Source organism: Bos indicus, chromosome 2 (assembly GCF_029378745.1).
Source record: "Bos indicus isolate NIAB-ARS_2022 breed Sahiwal x Tharparkar chromosome 2, NIAB-ARS_B.indTharparkar_mat_pri_1.0, whole genome shotgun sequence".
Classification (NCBI taxonomy): domain Eukaryota; kingdom Metazoa; phylum Chordata; class Mammalia; order Artiodactyla; family Bovidae; genus Bos; species Bos indicus.
This window is the reverse complement of record NC_091761.1, coordinates 91,449,905-91,465,120: the sequence shown is the minus strand read 5'-3', so window position 1 is coordinate 91,465,120 and position 15,216 is coordinate 91,449,905. Positions and strand designations below refer to the sequence as shown.

Below are 15,216 nucleotides of genomic sequence, written 5' to 3'. Positions count from 1 at the left end.
GCTAAATAACAGGACAGCAAATCTAAATACTATTTATGGATGATGTACAATAAAAAAGGAAAAAGCCATTGAATTCTAGGAAGGCATCTGGATTAAAGTGAATAAAAAGCACACTCTATACATGTCTGATTATCCTTTGTTTGATAAACATTTAAGAATTACATCACCTGTTGGTCATTAAGATTCCCCTGTACTAAGGAGTCAATGAAAATATGCTGACTGAAGTTCCTTCCTTTTCGTTCCTTAATGATTTTCTTTAAAATAGATTCCAGTTGCATAAGGGCTTAGAGAAGAAAAACAAAAAAGATTTTCATTTGTGAGGATTGAACAGTTTTTTGTATTTCTACAATGTTCCTACGTGCAGAGTACAACTTTCAGTTAAGAGAATAATAACATAATTTTTAAAGCTAATTTAAACTCTATTATTTCTTCTTTTTGCTAACTTTAACACATGTACCAAAATGCATAAAACATATATGCACAATGTAACAAATAACTAAATCAAACACCCAGGTCAAGAAGTAGAATGATTCTAGCCCCTTAGGTACCCCTCTGCTGGTATTATTCACCTTTCTTCTAAATTCTGTCCTCTTAATTCCATTCTTCTCCCAAATCAAGCATCACTCATTTAGAGACGCCAACAAGTGTGAAATAGTCAGAAAAGTAAATTTCTAAAGCCTAGAAGATTAATCCAACTTCCGAGAAAATTATCCAGAGATCATTTCTCAGGCCCCATCTTACTTAACCTATCACAGCACCTGATGGAAACACTTTCTCATTTGGCTCCCAGGATCCACTCTCCTGGACTTCACGCTTTGCTCCCACTTTGCCTGCTGCCTGCTGCCAAGTCACCTCAGTCACGTCTGACTCTGTGCAACCCCATAGATGGCAACCCACCAGGCTCCCCCGTCCCTGGGATTCTCCAGGCAAGAACACTGGAGTGGGTTGCCATTTCCTTCTCCAATGCATGAAAGTGAAAAGTGAAAGGGAAGTCGCTCAGTCGTGTCCGACTCTTTGCGACCCCATGGACTACAGCCCACCAGGCTCCTCCGTCCATGGGATTTTCCAGGCAAGAGTACTGGAGTAGGGTGCCATTGCCTGCCTGCTCATTCTAAGGATTCTTTATCAGTTCCTTTTCATCTCTCCAATTTCTTAATGATGGAATGCCCAAGGTCAAGGACTTCTTTTCTTAGATCTTTATTTATACTCATTACCTTGGTGATAACCATTTTCATGCTTTAAATACAATCTACAGATGGAACACTCCCAAATTTATATTTCTAGTTAGGACCTCTTTCCCCTGAATTTCAGACTCATATCAAACAATCAACTCAGCATCTCCAGTGAGATGTCTGAAGTATACTAAACATAACATATCGAAAACTGACAGAGGATGAGATGGCTGGATGGCATCACTGACTCGATGGACATGAGTCTGAGTGAACTCCGGGAGTTGGTGATGGACAGGGAGGCCCGGCGTACTGCGATTCATGGGGTCGCAAAGAGTCAGACACGACTGAGCAACTGATCTGATCTGATCTGATCTGATCTTCTCCTCAACACTGGATCTTTCCATAGTATCTGTCCCATCTGATTTCCTAGCAATTTCATTTTCAAATTACTCAGGTCTGAAACCTTGGTATTTCCTTCTCTCATACCTCACATCTAACCTGGCCATCAATGTTGGCAGTTCTAATTTTCAAAATACAGAATTATTCTCCCTTATTCTTTTTTAAAAATAATATTCTATTTTCTGCTACCTTCCACCTAGTCCAAGCCACATTATTTTTCTTGCCCAGTTCCCTGCAGTAGCCTCCTAATTAGTCTTGCTGCTTCTGTTCTAAGCCCGGAGATGACAGCAGCCCAGTCACCCCAAAGCCAGACAAAATCTGCTCCACTCCCATCAGTCTTTCTGGTCTTCTATTCTCCTAACTCATTTCACGCCAGCCATAGAGTTCCCTGTTGTACCTCAGATATATCAGGAAGAATCTTACCTCAAGGACTCTGCAACTACTTTTCCTCTACATGGAATATTCTTTCTCCCCCTGGTCATGTGGATGTATTTATAAAATATATAAATTTTTTTTTACTCAACATTATAATAGCAAGAATTTTTTATTTTGTTACATTTCTTTTATAACATTTGTCATGTTGATATTATTTCCTTAGCAATTCCTATATTGTTGGATATTTAGACTTTCTTCTGTTTTTCTACTTGTAGAAATATCCTTACAAAGATATTCACAAATATTTTCTTATTTTAGATAATTTCACTCATTATTTGTAACTCTTACTTAACATGTATTTTTAACTTGCTTTCCCAGCACTGTACCTTTGCACTTTCCATTAATCCTGTAGGGTTTACCAGAGCTACAGTACTCTCATTCTGAACAAGTGCTAGAGTTTACTGACTAATTGACAGCCTTTCCCTCTCTTTCATTTAAGAAAAACTTTCATAATAGGAAATGTAGGAAAAAACATAAAAGGAAGAAAAAACACATGACCTATAACTTCATGAATCAGATATAACCCTATTAAAACTGGGCACATTTCCTTTTGTCTTTACTAAAAATTAAGAGTGAAAAAACTTACCATCTTCATATTGTTTTTTCCGAGTTGTACTTTTATCAAGTGATCCATCCAGAAAGCCTTTTCCAATCTCAGACCAAACCTCAAAATAAGAAAGTATACCTATTATTTAGTACATAAATTTTCCAAATACTACCAAGGAATCTAAGCTAATAACTGAAGAACCTCTGTCTCACCAACAGAACTGTTAAACTCTCCCTTTCACATAGAAATCATTTACTCCATTGTCTTTGAAGATGAGGCACAAAATATATCTTACTAATTTCAGTCAAAGTACTTTCAAACTAATTATAACTAAAAAGTCAAAGTTGCCCTATTTTCAAAGGAATATGAATGAAAAGGAAGAGGAAATAGCAGCAGAGTCAATTCTCAATTTTTTATTACAATGGCACTGGTGGATAAATAAAATTCATTGTAAAGTGGTAAAATGGAAGTTGCTCAGTTGTGTCTGACTCCTTGCGACCTGATGGACTGTAGCCTACCAGGATCCTCTGTCCACTGGATTCTCCAGGCAAAAATATTGGAGTGGGTTGTCATTCCCTTCTCCAGGGAATCTTCCCAACCCAGTCATTGAACCCGGGTCTCCTGCATTGCAGGCAGATTGTTTACCATCTGAGACGAATTCCAAATTTTTACTTCACCATGATAACTGGAAGGGATTCCCTAGTGGCTCAGTCGGTAAAGAGTCTGCCTGCAATGTGGGAGACCTGGGTTGGATCCCTGGGTCGGCAAGATCCCCGGAGAAGGAAATGGCCACCCACTCCAGTATTCTTGCCTGGAAAATCCCAAGGACGGAGGAGCCTGGTGGACTACAGTCCATGGGGTTGCAAACAGTCATACACAACTGACTTCACTCGACTTCACTCTTCCCTGCTGTTCTGGACCTCAAAGATAAAGTTAAGATGATAACTGGTGAGCACTGCCTAAGATCTAGTAAAAGGTTAAAAATTAGTCTAAAGTTTGGAGAGAGTTAACAATAGGATTTCAATACTGGATACTTAGTCCCGAAAAATTTTCTTTATAATTGAGAAATTCTGAAAGAACTTGTGGAAAAAAGAAAATAAATAAGTATTTAAAAAATATTCATAGTTATGAGTCCTCAAGTCTTACCTTACAAAGATATGCCTTTCAGACTATTTAAATGTAAAAAATTAAACTACTAAATGTACTGTAAAAACATGCAGCAAATGTTTATATTAGGAATACGCTTTAAGTGAGAAAGAAGTGCCTAAGTACAACAAAGAGCACAGGGTAAAAATTTATGATGAAAACGTTGAAAGCTAATTAATTAATTAGCTAAATTAATTAGTTAATTCCACCCCAACAAAAAAAGCTGAACAGACTGAAAAATCAACAGCTCTTCTTGGATCTCTGAGATAGAATAGGGGCCTAGGCAAACTGAGGCCCCTAAGACTGGAGAGAGAGGTGAAAATGGGGAGGTGTGTCTTACTGTAGCAGACTTACAGGTGGAAATTACCTCAGGAACCAGTGCTGGCATAGAAGAACCTGAACTAAAATTGACTAACGGCTGGAGATTCACTATACACAACTCTGACAGTCAAAAACAGAGGCTTATGGTAAACCTAAAATTGCTTAAAAAAAAAAAAGTCTTTTTTTAAAACACACTATAAATAAAAGTAAAAGCAAATGAAAATTGAGATAAAAAATTAAAAGCTCTTACAGATTGGTAAGAAAAAGAAAGACATTGATTGAAATACAGGTAGAGGACATGAGAAAGCATCCCATAAAAAAGAAATACAAGTTGCTCAGCAAAAATATTAAACAATGTTTAACTTCACAAACAAGAAGAGAATTACAAATTTTAATCACGAAAGATCATTTTTTACTTACTAGATAGGCAAATATTTAAAAGACGAATAACTGTGTCAAAAACACAAGGAAAGAGCACACTAATGTTGGTGGGAAAATAACTAGGACCACGTTTTTGGAGGGCACTTCAGAAACACAGTATGCAATTGGCTGTGAGATGTACATTTTTTCACTTTAACACCTGTGAACAGAAACGCATCTTAGAGCCGATGACATCTCCCAAGTGTGGCCAGCCAAGCAGCAGGCATGGTGCAGCTAACACTGCCTCTGCATTCACAACCAGTCAGTACTTCTGGTGGCTCGGCTGGATAACAGCAACCCCTTAGAGTTTCAGACATTAAAGATCAGACATTAAGGACATTAAAAATCACTTAAGGCAGGATTTCAGGTCATGATTATGGTCTGAAAACCTTTCTTTGACAACTTACAGTAACATTAAAAAACAAAAAAACAAAAAAAACAGATTCCTGCCAAAGATAGAGAATTTGTACCTAGTCACACACAAAAGTATGTAATTTGAATCTAGTCAAATTAAACCCAAATGAGGGACATTTTACAAAATAACTGGCCTGTACTTAGTTACAAAAAAAAAAGTCAACATCAAGAAACAAAGAAAAGCTGAAAAACCATTTCATGTTAAAGAGGTTTGACCTCTGAAAGTAAAGAAATCTGAATACGGGCTCTGGATAAAAATATGGTATGAAAGCTAAATTTCCCAAGTCTGACAACTATTTTGTTGCTATATGAGAGAATAATCTTGTTTTTGTGATGTACAAACTGAACCATTTAGGGGGAAAGAAGTAAACTGTCTACTCTCAAATGTTTTGGGTAAGGAGGAGAGGAATGGATGGAAGGATGGATGGATAGACAGATGGATACTGAATGAAAAAAGTAAATGGGGCAAAATGTAAACAAGAGCTGAAGGATATCATGGGAGTTCCTAGTACTAGTTGCTACTTTTCTGTACATTTGAAATTATGACTTCTACTTTGAAATTCTAAGGAAAGAAAAGTAAAGAAAATGTCAGCTTAAAAATACCGAGAATAGGGACTGCCCTGGTGGTCCAGTGGCTAAGACTCTGAGCTCCCAATGGAGGGCATGAGTTCAATCCCTGGTTGGGGAACTAAGATTCCACATGCTGCATGTGTAATAAATATATAAAACATTAAAAAAAAATACCCAGAATAGGAACAGGGATCAGCAGCTTGGAATAAAATCCTAGAAATAACAGTGGAGTTCCTTTTTTAAAAATGCTGTCTCATCAACATGAAAAAAAATCAGACATCAACAACTGAGTCAAAAATTGATTCTTCATTAAAATAGGAAAACATTTTACGAATCCTTTAGCCAATTTATTTTACCTGGATACCCTGAGCAGTTTATTCTAGGAAGTAGAATTTAGGGTGATTTTTTTCCAGTTTTATTTTTATACTCCTAAACATGTGAACATTTTCTAAGAAATGGACATTTTTCAATCATCAAACACAAGTAATAAAACCATCTTAATGGGAAAGAGGATAATATTAAACAGTGACAGAGTACTAAGCCACAGTTTCTAGTGATTTTGTTTTACATGCATTGCATTGATTATTTAACCTGTTTTTATAGATTTGAAGAAAATAAGGAATAACTGATCAGAGATCCAAAACTTCAGTGACATAAATGACTTAAGTACAATTAAAAACAAATTAATATAATGTTGAGACTGGTAAAAATAGAGAATAATAAAGTCCATATGAGAGTCCAGAAAAGGCAAATAGTAACTCAATCTTCAATTGAATTATCCTTTTTTCAAATCATATTCATTTTATTAGTACGTTAATGCTCCATCAAGTTTAATTTCTTTCAGTAGAGGATACAGTCTAGCTCTACTAAGTGCAGTTTTTCTCTTTATCCTAGAAATTATCATTGTTTTATAACATACTTGGTTTTTGTTTTTGTTTCTACTATGCCGCACAACTTTTGCAGGATCTCAGTTCCTCAATCAGGGACTGAATCCAGGCCACAGCAGTGGAAGCCCAGAATCCTAACCACTGGGCCACTAGGGAACTCCTGACATACTTGCTAAATATTCAAGAAAATTTTTTTAGTCATTTTTTAAGTTTCAAAAGGTAACTGCTTAAAAAGGTAATTCTTAAACTTCTTAAAAAGGCAACAATTATCTTTCTTACATTGTTGTTTTTAGCCACAAACAAGGACACTCTGTTCTACAGAATCTTAAAACTTCTTAGGAGGCGAGGTCTACATTCCTCAAGTATCCAATCTGATGAAAGAGTAAACTTAAACTTGGCCCTAGACTTACTGTGCCATGATTCTTCTGGAAGCGAATGACTTCCTGTTCATCTTCAAATGTACTGCCCATTACCATCTGTGTAACAGACTTCATAGCAAAGCCAAGCATATGCTGGCAGAGGGGGACATGCTGGGACTCTGGGTACGATAGCCATTTATCCAGTAATTCTTCCGAAAGCTGAAACAGAACAGAAAACCACAATGATTTTCTATTCCCTCCTACTAAATCTTAGAGAACTCCATTAAGTAGATTCATTTCATAGAGTTCAATTCTGTAACCAAGGCAAGCATTCAGGTGTTTACTTGATCCGTCAGACTAACACTGACTCTAACAATAATTACATCCCTAGTAATTTAGGTTCAGATTCTGTCAAAGGGCCAATATGTAAAACAAAACAACCACAACAATAAGAACAGAAAATACAAGTCATTTAAAGGCTGGGAAAACCCTGAACCTAAAGGAACTTTCAATATTAAGAGTCTTAATATCAAATTAAAAATAGTAAAGATTCACCACAGAGTACCTGTGATCTAGTAAACAATAAGTATACAAATGTGTGAAAGTCTTAGATAAGCGTCAGTGACAGAAATCTCTCAGGGTCTCTTTGTCATTCCTTCATCCACTGAATATTTTATCAAATCCCTTGTGGAACAAAACACAATGTGTAAAGAAAGTGAAAGTGAAGTCGCTCAGTTGTGTCTGACTCTGCGTCCCCGTGAACTGTAGCCCACCGTCCATGGGATTCTCCAGGGAAGAATACTGGAGTGGGTTGCCATTTCCTTCTCCAGGGGATCTTCCCAACCCAGGGATTGAACCCAGGTCTCCCGAATTGCAGGCAGATGCTTTAACCTCTGAGCCACCATGGAAGCCCAACAATGTGTAATAAAAAGATCAAAAGCTTTGGGGTCAAAAAATCCTGGGTTTCCTTCTGGCTCTGTGACTTAGAAGCAATGCAACTTTGAGCAATTTTCTTGACTTTTCCAAGGTGCAGGTGTCTCAAAAGTTAAACAGGGATGATATCTCCTACTTATCATGGTTGCTGTGATAGGGATAATCGTACTTACATCACAAAACACAGTAACTAGGTTTGTAAAGTAAAATATATGTAGACACTTTCATGTTAGGAACTCAAATTTAAGCTACTCTGCTATATCAACTCCATGAAAGTTTTGTCATAGGGTAAAGGACTTCACTGATCCACACATATGCCACTATCATAAATTTTGAAAATTTATTGTATCTTTATATTTCCCATTACAATTCTGTTTCAAAAAGTTCCAGAAGAGGGACTGACTTCCAGAATGGTGGAGTGAAACTTTGGTGATCTCATTCTGCCTCTAAAACAATGAAAATACGTGCAAAACCACTAAACAACTAACATTAACCATTTTAGCACTTAGGCAATTAACCAAAACTCAATACCCAATGTGAAGTGTCTATTCAACAGGAACAACTGGACTGTAAGACAGTGAGGTCTTTGATGTTTGTAACCTAACATTCAGAGAAGGCAATGGCACCCCACTCCAGTACTTTTGCCTAGAAAATCCCATGGACGGAGCAGCCTGGTAGGCTGCAGTCCATGGGGTCCCTAGAGTCGGACACGACTGAGCAACTTCACTTTCACTTTTCACTTTCATGCATTGGAGAAGGAAATGGCAACCCACTCCAGTGTTCTTGCCTGGAGAATCCCAGGGACAGGGAAGCCTGGTGGGCTGCCGTCTATGGGGTTGCACAGAGTCGGACACGACTGAACGACTTAGCAGCTGCAACTGAACATTATTTGATTTCCTTTGTCTCCCCATCTCAATGGTAGCATTGCAGAAAACAGCTCTAGTAAAAGCACCATCACCATTGCTGACCAAAATGGTCACTGAAAATGGACAACTAGGGAACCCCAAGGCTCTATCCCTCCCCAAAATTAAGTAATGAGCTCCTAAGCTGTCAGAATCAACTTCCGAAAAACTCTGGAATACAGTAAAAAAACAATCAGGGGAAGGCTTGATGAAGAAAGCAGCAGCTCCTCTGAGGTAAGGAAGTACTGTGGCATTTTAAACAACCTGGTTCTGATTCCCATATCCCAGAGAAGCAGCAGCTAAGAGAACAGCAGCACATGCTCCTGATGCAAATTGCTAGAGAGCAATACAGTCATTTTGGTAAAAAAATTGTGGCTGTGAGTCTCAACCTGAAAACTCCCATTAAGACCATCCCTGTCTTGCCCAACTCTGAGCATTCCTACAGCTAAGACAGGTTCCTAGGTGACTTCTGCTGAAAACATTTAAAGATGCAGGTACAGGCTGCAACAGCTGGTGAATGAAACAACTGGGACGAGCAATAAACAGACCAAGAAGACACGGAAAGAAGAGACTGGGAGAAGAGACATCTCTGAGAATGAGAGCTCAGATATCATGATAAACCTTTAGAGTTAATAAGGGAATTTGGCAAAGTTAATGACTATAAATAACATCAATATGCAGAAATTAATCATATATATAACAAATAAAAATGAAATTTAAAAACTGTACCATTTATGATAGTATTTTTTTAAAACTACTAATTATCTAAGAGTAAATTTAATAAAAGATATATAAGATCTCTTAAAAGTGAAAAAATTATTGAGAAAAACTAAAGACCAAAACTAAAAACCAAAAAGTGGGAGGGTATTCTTCCATATTCATGGATTGGAAAATTCCGTAACATTGTGGACAAGGAATGTCCTACCATTGTGGATGAGGAATGTCCTACCATTGTGGACAAGGAATGTCCTTCCATATTCATGGATTGGAAAATTCCATAACATTGTGGACAAGGTATGTTGCTTACCATTCCAATAAACAAGGAGGCATGTTGCCATCAAGCCATCAGTCACCGCAGCCCTTCCTCCCGACATGGCGTATGGTGAGGGGATTCAGAATGAAGAAAAACAGGATACTGGTCCTAGGTTCAGTTCAGTTCAGTCGCTCAATCGTGTCTGACTCTTTGCGACCCCATGGACTACAGTACGCCAGGCCTCCCTGTCCATCATCAACCCCCCAAGTTTACCCAAACTCATATCCATTGAGTTGGTGATGCCATCCAATCATCTCATCCTCTGTCGTCCTTTTCTCCTCTCGCCTTCAATCTTTCCCAGCATCAGAGTCTTTTCAAATGAGTCAGCTCTTCGCATCAGGTGGCCAAAGGACTGGTTTCAGCTTCAGCATCAGTCCTTCCAATTAATATTCAGGACTAATTTCCTTTAGGATGGACTGGTTGGACTTCCTTGCAGTTCAAGGGACAGAGTCTTCTCCAACATTACAGTTCAAAAGCATCAATTCTTCGGTGCTCAGCTTTCTTTATAGTCCAATTCTCACATCCATACATGACCACTGGAAAACCATAGCCTTGACTAGATGGTCCTAGGTAAGTAGATATGTATCTAAGGAATAATTTTAACGAGCCCAGACTTTTAAATAAATTTCTCATATGAAGAAAAGCACTAAAGTCACTAATTTGTGAAGTCCTGTTTTTGTGATCAGCAGTAGTCTTTTGATGTTTGACTACACAGTCTTCTCAGGATACACAGGAGTATATCCTGGCTTTTCCTTTACCTCTACAGACAATTCTGTCTGGCAAAGCAGGAGATAGGGGTTCAATCCCTGATCCAGGAAGATCCTATGTGCTGGGAAGTAGCTAAGCCCGTACACAACTATGGAGCCTGTGCCCTAGAGCTGGGAGCTGCAGCTACTGAGCGCACATGCCCTAGAGCCCACGCTTCACAAGAGAAGCCACCACAGGGAGAAGCCTGCACTCTGAACTCAAAGAGTAGCCCGTTCTCCACAACTAAGGAAAGGACAGTGCAGCAATGAAGACTCAGCACAATGAGAAATAAATAAAATTAATAAAATTTTTAAACAACAGTTCCTCAGAGCCATCTGAGAGGCTGTTCCCCATGCTACTGTTCCCACTAAGGTCCCCAAATAAAACATAACTCACAATTTTTATGTTGCAGACTTTTTTCCAGCCAACAAAACTGTACATACATCAAGTGCCCTATATAGTTGCCTGGTTTATGATAAAGGGAATATTACGGTACAAAGGAAAAAGGATGATCTTTTCAATAAGTTATGCTGGATCAACTGGATAATCATATGGGAAAAAAAATGTTAATCCCTTCCTCGTTCTTTGCACAGGAATAAACACTAAACAGGTTATATATATATAATTATATTTACATATAATTATATATAATTATATTATATATATTTTATATAATATATGTATTTATGTATATAATATATAATATATAAAATATACAATATATATATATCTGTTCATCAAAGTTTTAAAGATAAATATGACAACTCTGAGAACAAACCTTAAATGAATATGTTCATGACAATAGGTTAAAGACGTTTTATATAAGATTAAAATGCAGTAAACATAAAAGCAAAAAAGAAAAGAAAAAAGTCAGACTACGCTAAAATTAGAATCTGTTCATCAAAACAAGCTTGTTGAACTTGTTCAGTTACTAAGTCACGTTCAACTCCCTGCAACCTCATGACTGCAGCACGCCAGGCTTCCCTGTTCTTTACCATCTCCCCGAGTTTGCTCAAACTCAGGTCCGTTGAGTTGGTGAGGCCACCCAACCATCTCATCCTCTGTTACCCTCTTCTCCTCATGCCCTCAATCTTTCCCAGTATCAGGGTCTTTTCCAGTCAGTCAGCTCTTTGCATCAGGTGGCCAAAGTATGGGAGCTTCAACTTCAGCATCAGTCCTTCTAATGAATATCCACGGTTGATTTCCTGTAGGATTGACTGGTTGGAGCTCCTTGCAGTCCAAGGGACTCTCAAGAGTCTTCTCCAGCCCCACAGTCTGAAAGCATCAATTCTTTGGTACTCAACCTTCTTTTATGGTCCACCTCTCACATCCATAACCACTGGAAAAACCATAGCTTTGACTATATTGACCTTTGTTGGCAAAGTAATGTCTCTGGTTTTAAATATGCTCTCTAGGTTTATATAACTTTCCTTCCAAGGTGTGTCTTTTAATTTCATGGCTGCAATCACTGTAGTGATTTTGGAGCACAAGAAAAGAAAATCTGTCACGCTTCTGCCACTTTTTCCCTTTCTATTCACCATGAAGTATTGATGCTTTTGAAATGTGGTGCTGAAGAAGACACTTGAGAGTTCCTTAGACAGCAAGGATATCAAACCAGCCAATCCTAAAGGAAATCAACCCTGAATATTCATTGTAGGGACTGATGCTGAAGCTTAAGTTCCCATACTTTGGCCACCTGATTTGAAGAGCTGACTCATTGGAAAAGACCCTGGGGCTGGGAAAGACCCTGGGGCATGAGGAGAAGAGGGAGGCAGAGGATGAGATGGTTACATAGCATCATGGACTCAATGGACATGAATCTGAGCAAACTCCAGGAGATATGAAGGACAGGGAAGTCTGGAGTGCTGTCGTCCATAGGGTCGCTAGAAGTCAGACATGACTTAGAGATTGAACAACAAAAACAACATTATTAAGCTCTGTTTCTAATGAAAATTTAATGAATATTAAGACTATCAGTGATAGTCAAGAGGTTCACTGTTTTTTTTTTTTTTTTGGATAGTAACACAGGTTAGTGTAAAAGAAAATATGTAGAAAATAATAACTAATAAAAAATAACATAAATGAAAATACAGAAATTAATTTAAATCACCCTACAATCCAGTAGTGATAATTACAGATAACATTTTTTATACAGCTTTTCATGTTTTTCTACAGTGTATCTATGTATATGTGTACATATATGTGTGTATAGAGGTATACTTTGAACAATGTAGTAATTCTCTACAAACTGTTCTGTATATGGGTTTTTTCACTTATCATCTGTTATGGGTTGAACTGTGCCCCCCTCAAAAAAAAAGATCCTGAAGTTCTAACCCCCTAGTACCTGTGAATAGGTTCTCTGCAGATAATTTAAGATGTGCACATTAAGGCCTTAACACAATATGACTATGTCCTTATAAAAAGGGGAAATTTGGACACTGAAACACACACACACACACACACACACAAACATAAACACACACAGGGAGACCTCATTATAAACAAGAAGGCAGAGACTGAGGTGATAAATGTACAAATGGTCAGCAAACTACCAGCAACTAGGAACGAGGCATGAAACAGACTTTTCCTCGAGGCTCTCAGAAGGAACCAACTCTGCTGACACCGGAATCCTGGACCAACAGCCAGCCTCTAGAACTGCGAGACAACACATTTCTGTCATTTAAGCCAACAAGTCTGTGGTACTTTGTTACGCTGCTGCTGCTGCTAAGTCACTTCAGTCGTGTCTGACTCTGTGCGACCCCACAGACGGCAGCCCACCAGGCTCCCCCGTCCCTGGGATTCTCCAGGCAAGAACACTGGAGTAGGTTGACATTTCCTTCTCCAATGCATGAAAGTGAAAAAATAAAGTGAAATCGCTCAGTCGTTCCAACTCTTAGCGACCCCATGGACTCCAGCCCATCAGGCCCCTCCATCCATGGGATTTTCCAGGCAAGAGTACTGGAGTGGGTTGCCATTGCCTTCTCCGTTGTTATGCTAGCCATAGCAAACTAATATATCACCTTAAAGCTGTCTCCCCATGTCAGTAAATAAATGTCTTTGCCATCTTTCTTAATGTTTTCATTCTCATCCATTGCAAAGATTTATGATTCAAATAATCCTCTTCAGTTCAGTTGCTCAGTCACGTCCGACTCTTTGCGACCCCATGAATTGCAGCATGCCAGGCCTCCCTGTCCATCACCAGCTCCCAGAATTCACCCAGACTCACGTCCATCGAGTCAGTGATGCCATCCAGCCGTCTTATCCTCTGTCGTCCCCTTCTCCTCCTGCCCCCAGTCCCTCCCAGCATCAGTCTTTTCCAATGAGTCAACTCTTCGCATGAGGTGGCCAAAGTACTGGAGTTTCAGCTTTAGCATCATTCCTTCCAAAGAAATCCCAGGGCTGATCTCCTTCAGAATGGACTGGTTGGATCTCCTTGCAGTCCAAGGGACTCGCCAGAGTCCTCTCCAACACCACAGTTCAAAAGCATCAATTCTTCGGCGCTCAGCTTTCTTCACAGTCCAACTCTCACATCCATACATGACCACTGGAAAAACCATAGCCTTGACTAGACGGACCTTTGTTGGCAAAGTAATGTCTCTGCTTTTGAATATGCAATCTAGGTTGGTCATAACTTTCCTTCCAAGGAGTAAGCGTCTTTTAATTTCATGGCTGCAGTCACCATCTGCAGTGATTTTGGAGCCCAAAAAAATAAAGTCTGACACTGTTTCCACTGTTTCCCCATCTATTTCCCATGCAGTGATGGGACCAGATGCCATGATCTTCGTTTTCTCTCTACCACTGGACATTTAAGTATTTTCTAATTTCTGCCTCAATAAACAATGCTTCAATAGTCATCTTTGCCATTTGGCTTCTTTTGACATGAAATTTCTGAGTTAAGAAGTTGTTTTTTAAGCTTTTACCACACTGCACTGGAGAAAGAATATATCAACTTATACGCTTATCAGCAAAATGCCCATTTCCCATACCTTGGACAGTACTAAGTGTGGTCATTTTATAAAATCTCTGTCGGTCTAACGGGTAAAAAAATCCCAACACTGCTTTAATTGGTTTATTTCATGCTAATTATTGATAGGCTCTGGATAAGTTTCAAATTTAATGGCCCTCTACATGTTTCCCATAAAGTACTGTGCCGGGAGCCGGCGGTGAGGAGCTCCACTTGTGGCAAAGGTCATGAGGAAGGAGGCTCGGCATACGCAAAGGCGGGATCGAGCCTCAGGAGTCCCCCTGGAAATTCTCGAGCATCTACCCCCAAAACCAGAGTCTGCCTACTTTCTGCTTTGTGCTCTCACCTACACCTCTGACTTTACGGGGGGCTGTCCCCCACTACCTCTCTCAGAACAAAAGAGTTAACTTACAGCTCCAGTTAATAAAGTTCCTGGGTGTGATAGTGTTTCAACCTACAAACTCCTTTGGAAGTCCTCTAGCCTGCCTGAATAGGTTTTTCCGGCCACATGTGATTGCTCAGAGCCTCCCAACCGTGAGAGGCATGAGATGTTCTAAACTGTCTAAATACAGATTCCTTTGAGCAGTTAAAAGATTGATTAGAAATTGTATTGGTGAAGGGTTTTTCACTTGTTGGGCCAACGTTTGCTGCTAAGTCTCCATATCCCTTACCTGCTGTGTCCCTGGCAGTGTATTGATTAATATGATTGGTGTTAGTAGTAGCTTTAATGTTTGTAACCTTGGACCCTTGAGTTAATTCTTTTTCTTGTTATAGCCCACCACACCTTTGTCCTATAAGAATGCAACTTTAATGCTTTTGGAGGGTGGCACCCGACTAATCACCTTTAGAGAAAAATAAGTTTTCTGAAGAAAGGGTCTTAAAATGTTAACAGGCCTCCGGGCCAGAAGATGATGCAAATTACCTAAACTTTTGCATATGATAAGTTTGCAGGAAGAAAGCCTGGCTT

The 15,216-nt window shown here is 39.0% G+C and overlaps 1 protein-coding gene across 1 annotated transcript in view; it reads right to left on the bottom strand.

The window, feature by feature from the left end:
* The window catches only part of CYP20A1 (cytochrome P450 family 20 subfamily A member 1), a 44,137-nt gene that overhangs the window by 16,573 nt on the left and 12,348 nt on the right, over nt 1-15,216 (bottom strand). Inside the window, exons 5-7 of the mRNA XM_019975417.2 lie at nt 6,722-6,889; nt 2,593-2,671; nt 168-283 (exon numbers count right to left, since the gene is read on the bottom strand). Coding sequence (XP_019830976.1) covers nt 168-283; nt 2,593-2,671; nt 6,722-6,889 — 363 coding nt within the window. The remainder of the gene's footprint in view (nt 1-167; nt 284-2,592; nt 2,672-6,721; nt 6,890-15,216) is intronic.